At 54.6% G+C, this 19,782-nt stretch overlaps 1 protein-coding gene across 2 annotated transcripts in view; it reads left to right on the top strand.

Moving 5' to 3' along the window:
- The first annotated feature begins 9,696 nt into the window (after window positions 1-9,696).
- The window catches only part of PTPRU (protein tyrosine phosphatase receptor type U), a 55,472-nt gene continuing 45,386 nt past the window's right edge, over window positions 9,697-19,782 (top strand). For both annotated transcript variants that reach the window (XM_021528370.2, XM_021528367.2), the window contains exon 1: window positions 9,697-9,910. In XM_021528370.2, the coding sequence (XP_021384045.1) occupies window positions 9,832-9,910 (79 nt within the window). In that variant the 5' untranslated portion in view covers window positions 9,697-9,831. The remainder of the gene's footprint in view (window positions 9,911-19,782) is intronic.

The following is a 19,782-nucleotide window of genomic DNA, read 5'->3' as shown; positions in this document are numbered from 1 at the left end:
CACCAGGGTGGCATTTGCTGTGATTTCGTCCCTAAATCCTGTGGAGGACAGAGATTTTATCTCCTGGTTTAGGAGGAGCCGAGCCCAGCAGGTTCAGCCTGACCCCAGGAGCCTTGTGTGAACTGTGCTGCCTCCAGCTCTCCCAGTGCATAGTTAAGTTGATGTGGAATTATTCATTAACTACTTTATAAGACTGACACCCCTTTTAATTAAAGGGAAAAATAATTTATTGCCTTTTCCCTTTTTGGTGGAGAAATGGAAGGTGTGTCTGCTTTGCTTAGGAAAAATAAGAAAGATGAGTCTGGAGAGATTTCTGGCAAGGGTTTCTGAGGGGGAATTTTGATGTTGCACCTCAGTGGCCATCCCAGGGCAGCCAGAGGTGGTCCAAGCCCTGCTGGATCCCCTGGACATCAGGTCAGGAGGCTGGGCTGGAATTTCAGGGCTAGGATGCACCAAAAGGACAAGGCTCGTGAAACAAGCTGCAAAATAACTTCACAAGGCAGAGAAAGGGATGCTCAGATTCCTCTGGGGGGAAGTGGTGGAGGGGCTGCCTCGGTCCTTGAGCACTGAGCTCCTGCGTCCCAGACCCTTCTCCCTCTTCCCAGTCACTGCAGCCACTGTCCTCTCCTGTGTCCATTGCAGGCTCCTGGGCCAGTCCCTCCCCATCTCCTGCATTTTGTAATGCTTAAGAACAGCTCAGCTGGTTATTTTCCCATTTTGAGCCTCATTCCCCCCAAACCCAGCACTGCTGGCAGAGCCCCATTGCTCTGGTATCAGTCGCTTTTTATTAGACATGCCTGAATCTTTTAATGGAAAACACATTGTCCTTAATGATCTGCTTTACATAATCCTTGGTTTATCCCTGAATCCCTCCTTTAACATCTCTGATGGAGGTGGACAATCTCATAAACTATTGAATTCTTCACCTCAAAATGTGGGCCTGATGCTCCCAGCTCTACATGGGGATGAGGGCAGTGGGATGGGATGCCCATCGAAGTTTTGTTTTTTTAAGCACACTGATGGCTGTTTCTTGCCTCTCTGATTTTTTATTAATCCCTCTTTAAGTTGTTTAATTGTCAGATAATTAAGAAAAAAGTATAGGAAGAAACACAACACTTGGTGGCGAATGGAGAATTGATGAGTTCTGATCCTCTGCCAAGGAGATGAACAAGGAGGATTCAGCTCCAGCCATAAATAAGGAAGGAGAGGGAGATGCTGAGAGGATCCAGCTGTGCTGGGACATCGTCCTTGCTTGCTCCTTGCTTTTCCCATCACAGCTTTTTTCCGTGCTGCCAATATTCGGGTTGTGCAGTGGAGCTGCTCCATCCCTGGACTTTCAGGGTGATTGATGCAAAAATCATCCTGTTCAGGCGTTTTTCCAGCTTGGGACAGTGCAGGAACTGGTCCGTGGGGTTGGTGTGTGAGAGGTGACTCAGAAGTGAGGTGTGACGTCCACAGGGCATCATCCAGCTGGATGAGGAGGAGCATGGCTGGGGTGGGGAGGGGAGATGGTGCTTTTGGGCCCCATGTTGCCACAATGGCATCCAGAGGCATTATCCCATGTGACTTGGCAGGGAAGATCTCTTGGAACAGCTTGAAAAATTGCCTAGGTGAAGAAAGGCACCAAATTGGTGTCTTTTATCCTTTTTAAACTGCATTTTAACTTCTCTTTTTTCCTTCTGTTGTCTGTAGACCTGAGATTTTCCCAGCATTGCAGGAAATTGTGAGTATGAACAATTATTTGGGAAATTATGATGGGTATCTGGGTTCTGTCCATTCCTGAGCCAGTTGTTTTTTTTTGTTCCCATGAAATGCCCAATGAACTCTTTTTGTCACAAACTGCCGGGCACATCCTTTCCCCAACGGGGTTTGGAAAGGCACCAAAGCAGAGCTGTTGATGCTCAGAGAAGGGCAAATGAGAGAGGAGAGCTGGCACTTCTGTACATAAAACTGAACAAAAAAAACCCAAACAAGATGTAAAATCAAATTTTAAGTGATAATAAATAAATGTTGGATGTGATACTGTTCCCTCCTTTCCTTGCAGTTGGATTTATAAAGGAGCTGGTTGCACAGCCAGATCTGTGCTCAGGCTCCAGCCTGTCAGCACTGAGACATGAATATGAGAAATTTGACTAATAGCCAAACCTCAGGTCTGAAAATAAATTACATTTGTGATTTTGGATGTGATCAGAGACACAAAATGCCTCAGCTGATTTACATCCCTCCTTAAGAAAACCTCCATCCTGAGGCAATACCCAAAGAGCAGCACAAAGAGCTTTGGTATAGAACTGCTTGGATTCAATGCCTTAGTTCTGGTTGGTTTTTAATCAAGGTCATTTTCTTGTGAGGTTTAGGGATGGGCAAATCCACTCAGCTGGAATGGCAGCTGGGCTGGGTGAAGTGCTGAGCAGATGGACAGACGGATGGTGCATGGTACTGTGGTATATTTTGGGGTTAAAAGCAGCCTGTGAAAATTCCAGGAGCACTTATGACGCTCCTAGACAGCTCCAAAAGCGGGGAAAGGACTTGGATGGACCCTTGTGTCCCCAGTAATGTGATTTTTAACTGTTTATGTGACAATTCCAAGGTAGGGACCACACAGTAATGCAGAGCTATTCCTGCATTTCAACCCCACACTCAGAGAGGTCTTTCCAAGATTAAAAAAAAAAGAGACAAAAATGGCCTGAAGGGAGCTAAATAAGCCCACAACAAGGTGACATGGAGGAAACATTTGGGTTTTTCCTGCATGGGTGACCAGGAAGCAGCTGTGGCTCCAGGTGCTGTGGGTGCAGCCCCAGGAGCATCACAGTGTGATCAGAGGTGACAGTGGTGGTGCCACTGTCCACATGTCTGTCACACTCCAGAGAGGACAGAAATGGGAACGTTTAGTGGGGTAGCAGAGGGGGAACAAGCAGAGTCCTGGTAAATGTTGGGATTTAAAATTCTGCAGTGGAGCTGCTGCCTTGGGCTGTTCCTTGCCAGCCCAGGAGGGAGGCCCTGGGGGTTTGCATCCCTCTAAGGAAGTCCCTTTGAAATCCCACTGGGGGAGCTGGTGGTGCAGGGAGGTCAGTCAGGGCTGGCCAGAGCAGTGGGGACTTGCAGGACCCACCCAGGGCTCCCAGCTGGCTCCAGAGTATCTCCCACAGGGGCTGTGATGCTGCTGTGGGCAGGGGCTGCAGGGGATGCTGCTGCAGGCTGGGCTGGATGTCCCACCTGCAGATCTGGGGACATTGCATGGAGCTCTTGGGAAATGCAGGGACAGCTTGAGTGATCTCCTTCAGAGATAAAAAGCAAGGTTTCTCCTTGGAATTAGTATCTGGGGTGAGAAAACAGCAGTTTGCTGGATGCAAGTGATCCAAGGATTCAGCCACGTGCGGGACATTCATGAGGTTGTGCCACCGAGCACTCAAAAAATGTTGGATCAGCACCCAGGGGAGGATTTAGCTCTGCATGTTGGCACTGATCCTTGGGCTTCCTAATTCCCCATAGAGAAACCCCCATGCCCTTTGAGCCCAAACCAAGAGGTAGCTTGGTGAAGGGCTGGATCTTCAATAACATCTTCTAACACCTTGTAACATCCTCTAACATTTTCCTGACTCTTTCCCCTGGGAACTTTTGTTCATTTGTTGCATTGAACAGGAATAGGGAGTTTTATTTGGATGAAGGCACAGAAGTTATTTCATCCTTTCAGGCTGTGATAACTCATCTAATAGCCCTATTACATCCGGCCACGGCACCGCGGCAGGCGTCTGACCACTTGGGGCTGGACAGACAGGGAGGAGAACAGCAGGATGAGATAATCTATTTTGTCTGTTAAGAAAGAAAAAGGTTTTTTGGCATTACCAAAAGGCAGGTGATTTAAGAAAATAGCAGAGAGTTGTTAGAGCTGGCTGTGGGTGTGATAGGTGGAGGTATAGAAAAAGAAACTGAAGGATTTGGAAGGAAGAGGGAGAGAGACTGGAGTAAAGGGAAAAAGAGGAAAAAAACACAGAAAGAAAAAAATTTTGGGGAGTAAAATTGCTTAAAATTCGGTGTGGGGTGTTGTGTCCCAGCAGCTCTGCAAAGACTTGTTTGCTGCAGGGAAGACACTGCTGGGAGTGATGCCAGGGAGGGAGTGATGGGCTCTGTGTACTGTGGGTTTAATCGAGAAAAGTGAGGAATTACTGTGCAAAATACAGTATTCTGAAATAAGTCAAGATTTAAAGGGTTTTGGTGTGGTCAATGTGGAGAAGCTTGCCCAGTGGTTTGGGGAGGACCAGTGGGTGCTGCAGCTCCATCCCTGGGCTCCGGGATAAGGGCTCAGGGCAGCCCCACTCCCTCAACCTGCCATTTTACAGAGATATCTGAGAGCGAAAGAATCCTCCTGAAAGGACTTCTGGCTCCTTAGAGATTCAAAGCCCCAAATCCCATCTGTTTACTCCCAACCTGGGAGAAGCCATAGGATGTGATGTAGCCACACTGGCTGCACTTGAGGCTGCTGTCATTGAGCACTCTGGAGCTGCAAACATTTCTCTCTTGAGTGGGAGGGATGGTTGCAGTGGAGACCATTTGCAATCACAGCAAGGCCTATATTTTTCCTGCAAATGACTGTACTTGAAGAGTGATTACTTCATCTTAACTCAATTGCTCCTGCAAGACACTTGGGGGCTGATGGCACAGGGAGACAGGACAGGGGACTGAAGGCTCATCCTGCTAGTGCTCAGGGTGGGAGGAGATGCTTGGGAAGGGTTAGGGGAAGGATTTGCACCCTGGGAATGGGATGGAACTTGGTCCTGATGGGTTCTTACTGGCTTCATCCCTGCAGCTGCATGGGGCAGTGCTGTCTGCCCATCTGTCCTTCCTTCCTCACTGCTTCCCTTTGTCCCTCCTTTCTTCCTTTGGTGCCAGGTTAGTTCCAGACCACGCTTGATGGGTGCTGTGCAACCTCCAAACCCATCCCTGTGTCCCTGTCTGCAACCCTGGCCCTGTAGATGCCAAGCAGCTTGGAGAAGCAGTGATGGATCCTTGGCCAAACTTTCCTCCCTTTCAGCCCTGTTGGACAGGTGGGATTGAGCTGGATGTGCTGGAGGAGCAACTGTCCTCATGCAGAGCCCTGGGGACAATTCCTGCGTGTCTCCAAACCTGGTCACACATGAATGCACGCTGTCCACGCATTCCTCCATGCATCCTTCCCCACACCCAGCTCCATCGTCCCGGGAGGCTCCCCCAAAGCCCTTCCCCAGCGGAGGAGCCCCTGGGAGGTGCCGCCCTCCCGCCCTGGGCCAGTGCCAGCCCTTTGCGGGGACAAGGAGCTTTTGTGGAGCCCCTGTGCCCGTCCCGCTCCGCTCCCGCTACATTCGTGCCGTGCCCTCAGCCCGTGGCAGGTCCTGGTGCATTGATGATCCTTGAAGCACGGGAGTGGCACCAGATGAACCCCAGGGCTCACCCGAGGAGGTGGCACGGATGGGCTGTGGGGCTGTTGGAGCAGGAGAGTGACCCACAGGGAATGGGGAACAGTTCTGTTGTGATACGCTGGATGCAACAAAACCCTTTTTATTTTTTTTTGAAGTGATTGGTTTGGAAATACAATTCAGGGGTTTAAAAGGTGGTGGAAAGCAGTGCAGTGCTCCAACTGGCTTGTGCAGCTTAAAAACTTCTGGTTTCCTGCCTGATTCCCTCAGAATCCTGGGAATATCCTGCTCCTGCTTACACTTGGCTGCATTTACCCCCCACCCGAACATTTTCAGTTCAGCTGCTAGGTCAAGACCCCCCCAGATTCCTCCCCAGTCTGGGCAGAGACTATCCCCCAGTCCAGCCCTCCAGCGCCTCTTCCCAGAAGGATTTTGGGGGATTTTTCTCCAAAAAACTCCAGGGGGACCCTGCAGAGTGCCCTCCTCTGCACTGTACCAGCCTGCACTGTGCCAGCCCTCTTCTGCTTTTGCTGCCACACATCTAAGCAGCTTAATTCCCTTATCGGGCATTATTTTAACAGGCTTTTAGTGTCACTGGGGAGAGGATTTGTAACTTGGAGAGGAGTGTCCATCACCCTCTGCCCTCACCCCAGATGTACTGTCCTGGCTGGGGGACACACGGTACTGGTCTGGTTTATCCCCAGATCCATGGGGACGGATGCATCCCTGCAAGAAGTGTCACCATGGTGCTAACCTGCTGGGGGTGCTGCTGGGAGCAACTGGCGGCAACTGGGAATGGAAGAGAAACGTTTTGTACCCCCATGGCACAGGCAGGGGTGACACCGGGGACACTGCCAGGAGTACTTGGGGCTGGTAGCTCTGAGGTGACCCCAGATGTGCTGAACCCCTGTCCTAGGGAGGAGGGGGCCAGGAGGGGGCTCTGCAGTGTCCCCAAGGCTGTGTAGTGTGCCCAGGGCTGTGCAGTGCCCCATGTCAGTGCAGTGTCCCCAGGGCTGTGCAGTGTCCCCAGATAATGAAGCCAGCCCATAAGGAGAAGCAGCACAGCAGTATCCCGAGGGATGAGCTGAACTTGGATGAAGCTGGCAGGCAGTGTTGTCCTGCTTCTGGGGCTGGGAACTTCCCAGTGGGTTCACCGGGCTCAGTAACACCAGGTACCATCCCCTGTCCCTCTGTCACCCTGCTGGATGCTGGCAACTGGGTGCTGTCTTTCAGGACAAGGCTGAATCATCGCAGGGTGATGCCACTGCCAGGGACTCTCCCTGTGTGATTTGGAATAAGAAGTCCCAGTATTTTCAGCGTTGTTCCCTCTGCTTTCCAAGTTTTCCTATGCCCAGGCAGATTCCCACCCTGGAGCCACAGCCAGGGCTAGGTGATCTAAGCATGGACCACGCTGGAAAGCTGAAGCAAAGTTCCCCTCCTCCTCACACCAAACCTTTGGGAAAACATTTTCCTCCAGAAATAGGGCTGGAGAGGATGTCAACAAACAAGAGGGCCTTTCATCCCCCCTGGCATTGCTGGCAGGGACACGAGGGCTGATCCTGTGTACTCAGCTGGGAAAGGGACAGAGATTTTCCTCCTTTTACATCCTTCCAGGTTTTTCTCCTTTCTGCTCACTCTGAGTTAGATCCTGCACCTCCCTCTCTCACCCCCTTCCCACCCCGGGGGATAGTGGCTTTGCTGGGTGTCACCGGGGTCTCAGGAGCCACTGCCACTCCCATACAGCCTTGTCTGGCTTTCCCTGTCACCATCCTGCCGAGCTAAGCATCCCTGTCCCTCAAGGACATCCAGCCTGTGGGAGAGGACCAGGGGGGTTTCAGGGTCAGAGAACACCCTTGGATGGGCAGGAGGCTCTGTCCCCAAAGTCTACCCGCAGGGTCTTGTCTCTGCCCCACAGCCTTGGGCACGGCCAAGGGGTGATGGGGGCACTCGAGGACTGGGGGAACCCACCTCACAGTAGGTGTCACCATCACCTCCCTCTGTCCCAGCCTCCTCCCAGCACCTGTCCTACAACTGGAAACCTGCAGGATTCACTCCAGCTTGGTGGAGACCCTAAAACTGGGACCCCTGAGGACACCTCCTGCATTTGGGGGGTCGTGGGGGCCCTCCGGAAGGCAGGCTCCCCGCAAGCTGGGGACTATCCCTACATTCCTACATCCCTGCATACCCAGAAAACCAGGGACGCCCCTCAAAGCCTGGCAGCCTCCTGCCCGCAGGGAACCTCTCTTTCCTCCTGCAGCCGGATCCCCCCCGCTGCAACAGGAGACACCGCAGCAACAGGAGTTCTCCGCGCACCGGGAGCTCCCTGCAGCCGGGGACCCCCGTGCTTTCTCCGCACCCTTGCGGGGTCCTCTCCTGCCCCACCCCGCAAGCAAGAGCCGCTCCCGGGCAGACCAAGCGGCTCTGCCCCGGCACCTCCCCCAGCCCGTAATTCCCGGGACCCCCATTCCCCGCCTCTCCTGGGACTTCCTCCCCCTCTCTCCCGGTACCGGATATTCCCCTCCTCCCACCCCCCGGTACAGGAGGCCTCCCCCCCTCCTCGAAACTCTCGGGACCGCCCCTCTCCCCGCACCCCCCCAGTACGGGAGAACCTCCTGCCTTGACCGAGCGCCGCCCGTCGTCCCCAGCTCCCGGGACCCCTTTCCACCTCTCCTGTCCCCCGGTACCAGAGAACCCCGTCAGTCCCCCCGTAACTCCCGGGACCGCCCCCCCTGCGCTGCTCCCAAACTTCCCCCGCGGCACCACCGCTCGTGTCCGCCAGGGGGCGCCGCCGCCGCGCCCACCGCTGCCGTTCCCGGTACCGGCGCCCCCCCCCGCGCCCCCCGCGGGCAGCGGTGACGTCAGGGCGGCGCGAGCCGCCGCCGCCGGTATTTGAGGCGCGGGGCGGGCACGGGGGCCCCGCTGCGCCCCCGCCGCGCCGGAACCGCGGGCGCGCAGCGGCGGCGGCGGCCACGGCCCCGCCGCCCCCCGCCCGGTCCCGGCACCGCCGCACCATGCGGAGCGCCCGGGCGCTGCTGCTCGCCCTCGCCCTGCGGGTCTACGCGCTGGACACCGAGACGCCCGCCGGTAGGAACGGAGCGCGGTGTGTGCGCCGCTCGGTGCGGTTCCGAGACTCCACCGACCCCGGTGCTCGGAGGGTCCCGCCCGTCCCGCAGCCACCTGTTTCCAGTGGAGGGTTCCCGAACCGCCACGGCTCCTGCTCGCTCCCGGTACCGGGGCCGCCGTCCGACCCCCGACCCCCCCGTGCCGCACCTCGGGAGGGAAAACTTCCGCTGGTGGCAGCCTGGGGAACGCGACCGAGAGGAGCCCTCAGGCCGGTGCCCGGGGGTCGGCGGGATCCCGGTGGTTCACCGGCGGCCGCGACGGGAAGCTGGGGACCCTTTGGTGGGAACAGGTGGCGGCCGCGGCGGCTCCGGTCGCAGCGTCCTGGCTCTCGTTTTGCTGGGGGGCACTGGGGGAGTTGTACGGAGGTACGATCGATCGATTAATTTGCAGATTTTAAGTTTTCCCCTCCTCCCCCTGAGCACCTCGGCGCTGCGCCCTGCGGGCCCGGGACCCCCCAGCCGGGGTTACGGCGAGAGCTGGTGCGGGGTGTGGGACGACGACGACTCGCTCCCAGTCCCTTCGGGAAGCTGGAATGAGGTTTGATGCTGCGGGGAATGGGAATTTGGGGCTCCCGAGGTGCTACCGGGGGCTGCGATCGCTTTTTTTGGGGAAAAGGAGCCACGGGAGTTGGTGCCTTACCCCAAGGGGTCCCTGATCTCATTAAAGTGTATTTTTACCTAGTTCTTTGGGTTTTTACTTTTAAATCCAAGCTGTTCACCTGCACGCAGTCCCCGTGGTGATGCATTGATTTTGTTTTTTTGGGTAGTGGCATTTCTCCAAAGATTATAAATAGTGACAACCATCAGCAGAAAACAAGCGGCGGCTGACCCGTGCGGTGGGGGATGGAGAGACGATGGGTGGGGGGCTGTGAAGCTGTTGAGGCTCCCCGGCTCATGCAGGGTGGGGGAAATGGGGAGGGAATTGGTTTGTGTATTGTGGGGAGAGGTTGTGTGCTGCGGGAGCTGCTGCTCTGAGCTTCGGGACTCAGCAGGGGGCGATAGGGAAACTGAGGCACGGAGCTGGTGCGCGGTTCAGTGCTCCGATGGAGCAAGGGGCCTCAGCCCCCCGCCCCCCGGGTTTCGGAGGGGGATTTGGGGTTTGCTGCTCCGCAGCCCTGGTGTGCGGTGCTCTGTTGGCTCTCAGGGCTGAGCTGCTGCAACCCGTGAGGGGCAGTGGTGGGGATGCACTGGGGACTGGGGTGGCTTTGTGGGGAGGGTCTCCTCCTAAGCAAACCCTTTTCCCTTGGTGGGGTCGCTTCCCTGCAGAACAGCATTGGTGAAGGGCAGGATCGAGCCTGCTCCGGGTGTAAACCAGGAGTATGTTTGCTCCATTTCCCTGGCCGATGCAGAGCAGGCTCAGCTCCTCAGTGGAGCTGAAGGGATTGTGTCCAGCTGGAGGTAAGGGGTCTTCTGCCAGCCCCCCTGCTGCACTGCAGGCTGCTTTTCACCTGGATCTGCTGTTTGGTTCTGCAGATGTGGCTTGGCCGGCTGTGGGGAGGTTGCTGGGGCTGCACAGTGGGCAGGGCTGGGAAAAAATATTTAAACCGTTTGCATGTGCTCTGGGCCGCTGGGGAGGACGCGCAGCTTGTCTCGGTGGATATGTTCAGAAGATGGGGGTTTTCTAGCTGTGCCTTTGCGAAGAAGGGGTGCAGATGGTCCCTTCTACAAGTAAGGCACAGGGAGGAAGTGGGGTGTCCTGGTCATAGCCCACCACGAACTTAGGGTGCTCTTTGCTCCTTCCTGCAGCCCTCAAACTTCTTGTAGTTCATGAAGGTTTCGCAGTGACTAAGCTGTCCTTGCGGCCCGTTGTGCTTGTCACGGAGGGGACCTGGGTGGGCTTGGGAGGCACTGGCTGGCCCCCCAAAGTGAGGGGTGCAGAGGCTTCTGTGGTGCCAGCAGGCTGGGATGGGGACCAGCTTCCAGCAGCGGCCTTTGGCAGCTCCGTCTCTCCTCCCTGGGCTCTTTGCAGCAGGAGCCTTTTCCTGCTGGAAGCCCGTGGCCACGAGGCGCCCGGCTCGCAGCGCTCCGCGCTGGGCCCGGGGACAGGAGGCTGTGCATGCTCAGGTATTTCCCTCCGCTTTTTGCCTTCCCTGCCAGGAAAGGTGAATGTGGCACTTGGGGATGTGCTAGCGGCATGGCTGGACTCAGTGATGTTTCCCAACCCAAATGATTGGGTGCATCGCAAGGTGCCCCTCTGCTTCTCTGTGTTGCGCCCCGAGAACTCGGCAGCTGCTCCGGGCTCCCTGCCCGTGCTCCCGGGCTGTGTTCTGGCGCTGGGGACACACAGCCGTGCTGCTGCCCGGCGCTCCTGCCGGAATCATGCGGAAGCTCTTTGCGCTCGGCTCTGACTTCGTCAGCAGCAATGAAGCAAATAAAATATTTGGGTTTGTAGCTTCCACTTGGGAGGTTGGGACTGCCAGGGAGCACTGGACTGGGGTTGGAGGCGTCTCCGGGGGCACTCGGACTGCTTGGGGGGGCTGGGGGAGGCGGCTGCCGGCTGCGGGGACCAGCTGGGCCAGGCAGGAGGGACGGGGGCCCCCCAAGCGCGCTGGCAGGAGGTGGCTCGGGTGACCCTGACCCGACGCGGCGGTGCTGTCTCGGTCGAGTGAATGGGAACAGCCGAGCAGACGCCGTTCCTGGGCTGGGGTCGGGGTCGGGGCAGCCCCCGCCCGTTAACGGTCGCCGGGGCTCGGGAGGTGCTGGGAGAAGGGATGAGCTCGGGGAAGGGGGTCAGGAGCAGAGATGTCCCCGGCTGCTGCTGGGGGACAGGGTCAGTGTTCGGCGCCCTCGGGGTGCTCAGGTGCCTGATGCTGTTCCTCCAGCGCCTTTCCCGGTGTTTGTTTCCCTCCGCCGGGCTGTCCGTGCCAATCCAAGGCATTTTTGTTCACCCCACCCCACCTTCACCAAGCACATAAAACGTGCGAGAACGTTACATTTTCCTTCTCAGCTTGTTTCAGGCTTCGTCTGTGTTTTTTTGTCCTCTTTCTCTTGTTTGCTCCTACATATGTTTTTAATGCCCCGAGAATGCCATGCCCTTTCCCAGAGCGCCCAGACAGTGCAAACACCCTTGAGGCTTCTATGTTGAGATGCTCCGGAAAATCCTGTTGACGTGCCCAAGTGTGCCCAGGGCAGAGGTTTCTGGCTCCTGAGCCCTCGGCTCTCCAGTGTGTGCAGAGGGACACTGCCGTGTGGTGGATTTTCACCATCCACGAGGGAGAAGCAGAATTTTGGGGGGCTCAGAGTGATGCTGATGCTCGTGGATGGACCTGTCCCTCTGGCTCTGTATCTGCAGTTCCATGGTACAGCCTGGCAATGTCTGGGTTTTTTCCTCCCCCATCAAGACTTACAATTGCATTTGTTTCATTGTTACCTTTTTCCTGTTCCAAAATTCCTGTTTGATGTTTTTCCTCTGGGGTCCCTGGACCTGCCCTGGCCCCGGGAACAGGGATGCTAGTGAATCACCTCCTGGCTCAAAATGCACATTTTCTCCCTTTGTTATCCAAACTAAGACAAACCAGCCCTATTCTACCTTTTCTGGGAGCTTTCTCAGAATCAAGTCTATCAGGATCAGGGCCCTGGGGGAGGAGAGACACCCCCTGGAAAACCAAGGCAGGTGTTTGTTGGTGGCTTTAACCCCTGTCCTGGCTGTGACCACCTCCTTGCTGCCTGTTGATGTTGGTTTTTCCCTTGACTGCACCTGAGATGGAACTTCATCACCCAATCCTTGTTCTGCAGAGAGGCTAGGAGCTCTGAGCACCCCAAAATGCCCCATAAGAAACTTCTCCTGGCTGCAGTCCCTCTGCAGGGATTTGCTGCTTTGCTTTGGGCAGTTGTGTGAGAGTTAAGCATGGGGGGCTGGAGGCAGAGGAAGGCAAATCCCTGCTGCATCCCTGGGAGCTGGGAGGTAGCAAAGGCTCTGGAGAGCCTTATCACCATGGCCCTACCATCTGCCTGCTTAAACCTCCATAAATAAGCTTTTTCATAATCTATTATTAACATGCACTATAGCTGTCTTATTAGACATATCTACGAACCTTTAGTTACTGTGTGATTAAATGTCAGGATTTCCAAACCTCTTCTCCCCCATGGCAGCTTGGGATTTGCTTTGTAGCTTTCCTTGGATCCTGCTCTCTCATTCAAGCTTGGAGATCCCTCCTTGTACTTAGTGAAACTGAGGCTTTCCCCTCTGGACAAGGATTCCCAACAATTAATCTCCTGAAGCTAATTGCTTCCTCGTTGGTAGCCTCAAAATAAATAGGCCCTGGAGATGGAACTTTTCCTTTCTGCTGCAGGTGGTCTGACAGGAGCTGCTGCTGCTTCTGCCTGTGCTGGGGTGGATGTGGATGGGTGGTGGAGGGGGTGTCAGCCTGTGTCTGCCTGGCTGGAGTGGTCCTGGGGACCCGGGATCTGCTCCTCTTTGCTGGGTGGAGGGTGTCTCTCAGGAGTGGCTGTGGAGCTGGCATGTGTCAGAGGGACTTCCCTGGGTGTTCCTGAGTTGCTGCTTTCCTGGCAGCAGCAGGTTCTGCACCCTCCGCCCAGATCAAAAACCAAAGTCCAGCTCTTCCAGCTGCTGGAAGGCAAAGGCAGAAAAGCCCTTGCCTGTGGAGCAGCCCTTTCTTCCTCCCTGCTTCCAGCACTGGCGTCTCACTTGTCAGCTGCCCTTTGCAGCTGTTATTTTATGTGTTTTCTTAAGATCAGGAGTGTTGTTCCTGCTTGCTGGATGGCAGCTGACTGCTTGTGTGCTGTTCAGGTCCTGCCTGGGTGTCACAGCCCAGGTCTGCAGCTCCTGCCTGGGCACTGGTGGGGAAATATGCTTACTGCATGTTTAAAGGGCCCAGGCTTTGCACCCCAATTTCTCCCACCTGGAGAGTGAATCCAAGCGTAGATTGTGGCAAGCCAGGCTGGGGCTGTCCCTGGATGCCTCTGCCAGACCCCAGATCTGGGTGCTGGTTCTGTGCTCACTGCAGGAGCAGGACAACAGAACTCCCTTGGTGCCATGGGGTGCTGAGAGGTGCAGGGGCTGCTCCTGTGAGTGCCTGGCCACTGGGATGCTGCTTGCTCCAAAGAGGTGGCTGGGCTGCAGTGGGAATGCCAGCAATGCAATGCTCCTGCAGTTTGGGGCTCAGTGGGGTCTCAATATATCATCTTGACTCTGTGTGACAGATTCAGAGCTGGAAGAGACCTCTTGATGGCTTTGGCCATAAATTTGTTATTTCCTGAGCTTCCTGCCTCCCAATTGCTGCAGATGTTGAGGAATGGGAGGGGGGTAAGAGAGGGTGCTTGGTGCTCCTTTGGCACCTGGCTGACCCCAGTGTCCTGCAGCAGGGATGGTGGGCCCAGCTGGAGGTTGGTGGGCTCTGGGCAGCCCTGTTGCTGAAGGTGGGAGCAGGGATGTGCCCACTATGCCCCTATTACCTGGGAACTCCACTGTCCACCCAGGGTGGCCCTGACTGAAAGCTGGGAAAGCCCCCATCCCTGACAGGGATGCAGCGGAGCAGAGTGTTGCACTGCAGCTGTGGGGTGGGAGTATGCTGCAGCTGGAGCAGCTTCCAGAATATTTTTGTCATACACAATTTTTTTATGCCTTTTTTTAAATTGGGCTTGAAAAATACTATCAAATCACCCATGACAGGGTGGCTGTGCTGGCATAGCCCCCCCAGCTCCCTGCAGCCTTCCCAGACTGCCAGAGGGTCAATCCTTGCTTGTTCCAGGGCTGTGCTGGTGTTGGGGAGCCCTAAATTAACCAATAACTTCTTTGGCTCCCTGGACTTCCCATGTGGATCCAACTTTTCCTGACATTGTTAAGTTAATCAGGATTGTGGCTGGGATGGGGAGGCAGGAGATGCTCTGAGGATGTGGGATGGGGACATCGATGACCTGATGAGTCTTAATGAGGCCCCTGTCCCCCACGGCCCTGCTCAGGAGACTAGCCCTGGTGACCCCTGCGCGTTTGAAGCGATGTGCTGCTTTGTGCTGGAGGCCTTCAGCCTAATTAGCCCCGTTAGCTGAGCCAAGGAGCATGTGTGGCTCCTGACCCTCAGCTGCTGGGCACGCCAGCTGGGCCAGGCTCCCCCAGAGCAGGGTGTCACCAGAGGCGAGTGGTGGCCGGTCTAGGAGAGGAGATGAGTCACTTGCTGTTGCCCAGCTGCTTGCCCAGAGCATGAGGTTTAACTTTGAGGTGCTTCCTGAAGGGTCTTGCTGCTGTGTCCTGACAGGAGATGTGGGAATGGCTTTTCTCTGGAGGGGATGGAACATTGCGGCCACTTGCTTGTGGAGGGATGGACTACAGCAAACTGCATTCCCTGGCTTGGATGGATTTGGAGGTGTCTATGGAGCTTCTGTGCTTTTGGGGCTGCTCTGGAGGGCTCCTCAGGGTGCAGCCTCCTCTCTGTCCTGTGCTGTGTGACCCTGGAACCTTGGGTTCCTGCAAAAAGCTGTGATGGTGGAAGGTTTAACAGCAGTAATCTTCAGGGCTGGTCAGGAAGTCCAGGCAGATCCATGCAAAAATGGTGTCTCCTCCAAAGTCCTTTCCTGCTGCTGGCAGCCCACCTGTGGGGACAAGACCTGTCAAAGCCCCATATGCCCTTGGGTGCCAGGTCCTCATTCCCTGCCAGCACATCCTGCCTGTTAGCAGAGGTATGCTGCTAACGTCCTGGGTAATTAGCTGTAAAAATGCTCTTTCCTTAATTATCAGGTGCTTCAATGTGGTTAGTTGAATTGGAACAAGTGGGTGATCCTGGGGCACCCCGTAGCACCTCAAAGTCCTCACTGGGACATCTGGTTCTGTGGTTTTGGTGTCAATGGGGCGCCTGCCTCTGCACCCTGTGGAGGTGGGTGCTGGAGCTTTCCAGTGTGTTTCTGGGGAAGGAGCGGCTAGGGAGTGACTTTGGAAGCTTCTCAATGCCAGGGCAGACTCTGAACTTTTCCTGTGGTGCAGGTTCAGCCACTGCCCTCTGGGGCTCTTTCCAAGGACTCTCTTATTTCTGTTATTATTTCTTCTTATTTTTACTGTCTTTTCATCTGTCTGCTGAGTGATAATATCCCATTGATTTTCTGCAGTTAGCAACCAGCCTGCTTTCCCTGGATTATAACAATATTAAACTAAAGCACTGCATCTCCTCATTGGGCTATTTCTCTTTATGTCAGGTGAACTTTTTATTTAGTCTCTCATCCAGGCTCCTGTCTGGGGAGCTGCTGGCTCTGAATGGCATTTCTCTGTCTCAGAGGCTGTTCCTGCCTTCCTTCCCGTGGAATGGTGGCTACAGCTGGTTGGGGATGGGAGCTGGGATCTGTCTGGGGCAGGATGTGTGCAGGGAGGAGGTGGAAGGTGCCGGGTATTGGGGTTTCATGATTCTCCCATGGGGTTGCAGGGTGTTGTGTGCACTTCTGGCACTGCAGGGACTCTTCAGATATTCCTGCACACTTAGTGTAATCCCAGAGTTTTTGCTGGAATGAGTTGAGGGTGCTGCAGTTCAGAATGGATGGATTCCCAAGTCAGTGCTAGCTGAGCCAAATTCATGGACTAGTAAAAACAAACCTGTTTTTTCTGGGCTTGATTTGCCATTTTCTTACCTTTGCCTGGCTGAAGGGTGCCTGGCATGGTCCAGCGTGTTCCCCAGAGCTGACAGACCTGCTAGGCACACGGCTCCTTGTAATTCCTCCCATGAGGGCTCCTGCCTTTAACCTCCCACTCCACAGCAGAGGTTCCGCTGAGCCCTGGTGCTGGTGATGGATGTGCCTATGTCACACGTTGTCACCTTCCAGCCCCTCGTCAGTCAGCCCACACTGCTGTTCCTGGCTCTGCTGGTAGCACAGAGGAGGAGGGCGGTGACCTGGGTTTTGCATGGCACTGAGCCTTATTCCTCTTCTCCCCACCTTTATCCCACCTGGGCTGGATTCAGGCTGGGATGCTGGGCATGGTGGGGATGCTGTGGCCCCATCAATGGATGGGGGCCGAGGGCTCCCCGACTGTTCTCTGCCCTGAAATGCCATCAGTGACCCTCAGAGCTGCCTTCCAAGACCCTCCCAGTGCTGCACATGCTCCATCCCAGGAGGATGTGCCTCCCAGTACTGTGCTCCCACATCCATCACTGTGGAGATGTGGGACCTGCTGTGGGAGGGGAGGCTGAGGGTTCCCCCCTTTTTATCCCTGGCAGAATGGAGTTGGTTTGGAAAGCTTGCTCTTTCGAAACCATGATTTCTGCAGCTGATGTTGGAGTCCCCCAGAGCTTTAGTGTGGTGCTGCTGTGTCTTAGGGCAGCTGCTTTACCTTCCTGGATTCCTACCAAGGGAGAATCTCTGTGTTTTCAGGCATCCCCTGAAAGCAATGTGTGCCCTTTGGGGCTCATGGTCCTGGTCTCTCTGGGTCCCTGGGCATGTGGGGTGGGTAGTCCTCAGCAGGGACCTGGAGGATCTGATAGTAGTAAAGGAGCGAGGTGGAAAAATGAGCTTTATTCCGCCTGCCTTTTCCAGTTTATTTTAACTTGTTCCCATTTTTTTCCCTGAGGTGTCGCACAGCTCTGCAGCCTGTGAGCTGTAATTGCACACAGTGCGATCAATAACGGCATCATGGAGGTTTCCAAAGGTTTCCTGCCTTGTTTTTTTTTCCCCATGGAGTCCACCAGGCAGCACTGATGATGTTAATTAAGTGATGGTTCATTATTAAAGTGAAGTGGGTGAGTGGCCTCCTGGCTGTGCAGCTTGAGGGTGTTTTTGTGCTGCAGGACCTCTCTTGAGCAGGGTTCGAGTAACCAAGTGATGCTGGTCCTTCCTTGGGAACAGCTCTGGCTGGATCCAGGTGCTGGGCACCAATAGCCTCTGGATGGGATATTAAATCCCCACATCCCCTCTGGGCATGGAGCTAAAACCTCCTGGCTTGTGTCCCTGAGCAGACAGAGAGGTACACTCCAGGGAGACATTCCTGGTGCTGCCTGCAGCAGGGTGATGCAGCACCCAGTCCCAGGAGTTCTGATCTCCCTGGAGCTAAGAGCATGTGGAGCTGCAGTTGGCAGCTGGATTTGCCCCGAGGAATGATTCTGGCAAGATTAATTATTCCCCCTTCTCTTTTAAATGCATTTTTACCACACAGTGATGTATGGCACACTTGGTCCTTGCCCAAGCACAAGCCATCCCTGTGGCATTGCAAAGTCTTCGCAGTTGTATTTTCCCAATTGTATTTGCTTCAAAATGCCTGTAATGAATCCAGATTTGCTGATTCTCCCCCATCCCTGGGGTTCCTTAGAGGCTGCTGGGATTGGGCTCTTGCTGCAGGAAGTTTGACAACTCCTTGGGGACCTTCAGGTAAAAGCCATAAAGAGTCTTTACCAGTCAAGAATAAAAAAAAAATAAAAAAGGAGATTTATGTCTTCTGTAGTTTCTGGCAGATGGATATTGTTCTCTAGTCCTGCATGTTCCAAACACTGAGGTTATCGGGCATAAGTGACTTATTATGCAAATCCTCCGTCTTAATATCTGGCTGCTCTCTCCCTGGAATTGCATTGGCCAAACCCCACACGTTCCTGGAGCTGCTAATGTTTACACATTAGCTTCTCTGGCTAATATACAAGGCTTCAAGTTGCAAATTGATGTTTCTTACAGCTGAGCAAATTATTTTTCTATTAAATACAATATTTAAAATTATTTGGAGGACCAAAACAAACTACTGATGAGAATTCTAATGGTGCTGCTTTCCACAGTCTTCCAATCAGCTTTTATCGGGGCTGACAAATCAGGGATATTTATCGTAAAAGTTTCTCTTTGGCAGAAGTGGGGAGCAGAGGAGCAGGGAGGGGGTTTGTCATCATCTCTGGGGTGTGATGCACAGAATCACTTTCAATGTTGTGCTGGTGCCCCATGCCCTCTGCATGTGCCAAGTGCAGCTACAGAGGGATTCAGCTCCCCTTTGCCTGGGCTGGAAGAGGTTTTCCCATTGAAATCCTGGGGTGTTTGGGCTTGACTGTGGAGCTGTCGGTGTACCTGGTGTGGCGGGGGTCCCAGTCAGTGTGATGTTGGGGTGCTGGCACACAGGACCTCTCCTTGTCTGGATTTTCCCACTGAGCTGGATTCCTCAGTGCCAAACAGCCCCTGTAACATCCCACCCCCAAGAATCGGAGTCCCCTGCAGATGGAAATGATCCTGGATCCCTTAACCTCACCCAGGAGCCTGTGAAGTGCTGTGTACAGGATCTCACTGGCTGAGAAGTGCATCTAATTTTAGATGAGTTGCAGAATGTGCTCCCTGTCCCCCATGTCTGCCGGCACCCGGAGGGAAGCAACTCCCAGCGCTTCCTTCCCGGGGCATGTTCCTGTAGGAGTGTGCCAAGCAAAGCACATTTAAATAGCAGCTGGGGTCTGGGAGGTGGAAGGCTGGCTCTGCTCCAGGGGTGCTGGGAAGGAATGGCACCTTGGTGGGATCTGCTGGAGCTTGGTTCTGTATCCCAGCACGCCTGGCTCCCTGGGCTTTCTGCCATCCCTGCAGTGATTCCGGATGTTCTGGGACTTCACCACATCCCCTCTGTGCCTCGATTTCCCCATTTGCAGCAGCTCATTGACTATCCTGTGTAAAGAGCGTCATCCTTTGGTGTAGACAAAGAGCATCTTCCTCATGTGCATTTAAGAGGAGAGGTCTTGGGTGTGATAATTTGGGAGTGTGCAACTGCAAAGCCTCCGCCTCCATCACTTCTCCTGGGTGGCAGTGAAAACTTTGGATTTGATGGCAGGAGAGCTCTGTTCCCACCCTGCCACATCTTGGTGTGGTTAGATGATGGTTTCACTTTCACTCTGCCAGGTGTTTGCACTTGGCTGCCAGGGCAGTGTGTTATATGTCCTGTGGGTACCTAAATCCTCCCCATTTCCTGCTGAGAATTACTTGGAGTGGAGGACTGGAGCTGCTGGATAAGGCAGGGGAGAAAAAATTACTTTTGACTCCGAAAGATGACCAGTATTATCTACCCTGGCTGGTACATGTGCCATGGGGTGCGGTGGCTTGTGCTCCCAAGATGCTGCACCTCAGAGATGACCATGGGGCTGATCCAGTCCTGGCTGAGCCAGGGTAGGAGCAAAATGGGCTTTTTCCCTTGGGTGTCCTGGGTGGCTGCACCATATTTTGTAGCTCTGGGGAAGCAGCACTTGCTGAAGTTTTGGTATGAGCCCATTTTTCATAATGCCTGTCCTCATTTTGGGACATTATTGGTGTTTTGTTCCCATCAGATGATACTCCAGGATCTTGGGTCAGGGAGAGCACAATCCTGCCATTCTGGATGGTGCTGGGAT

Source organism: Lonchura striata, chromosome 26 (assembly GCF_046129695.1).
Source record: "Lonchura striata isolate bLonStr1 chromosome 26, bLonStr1.mat, whole genome shotgun sequence".
NCBI lineage: Eukaryota > Metazoa > Chordata > Aves > Passeriformes > Estrildidae > Lonchura > Lonchura striata.
The sequence above is the reverse complement of the archived record's forward strand: the minus strand, read 5'-3'. Positions and strand labels throughout refer to the sequence as shown.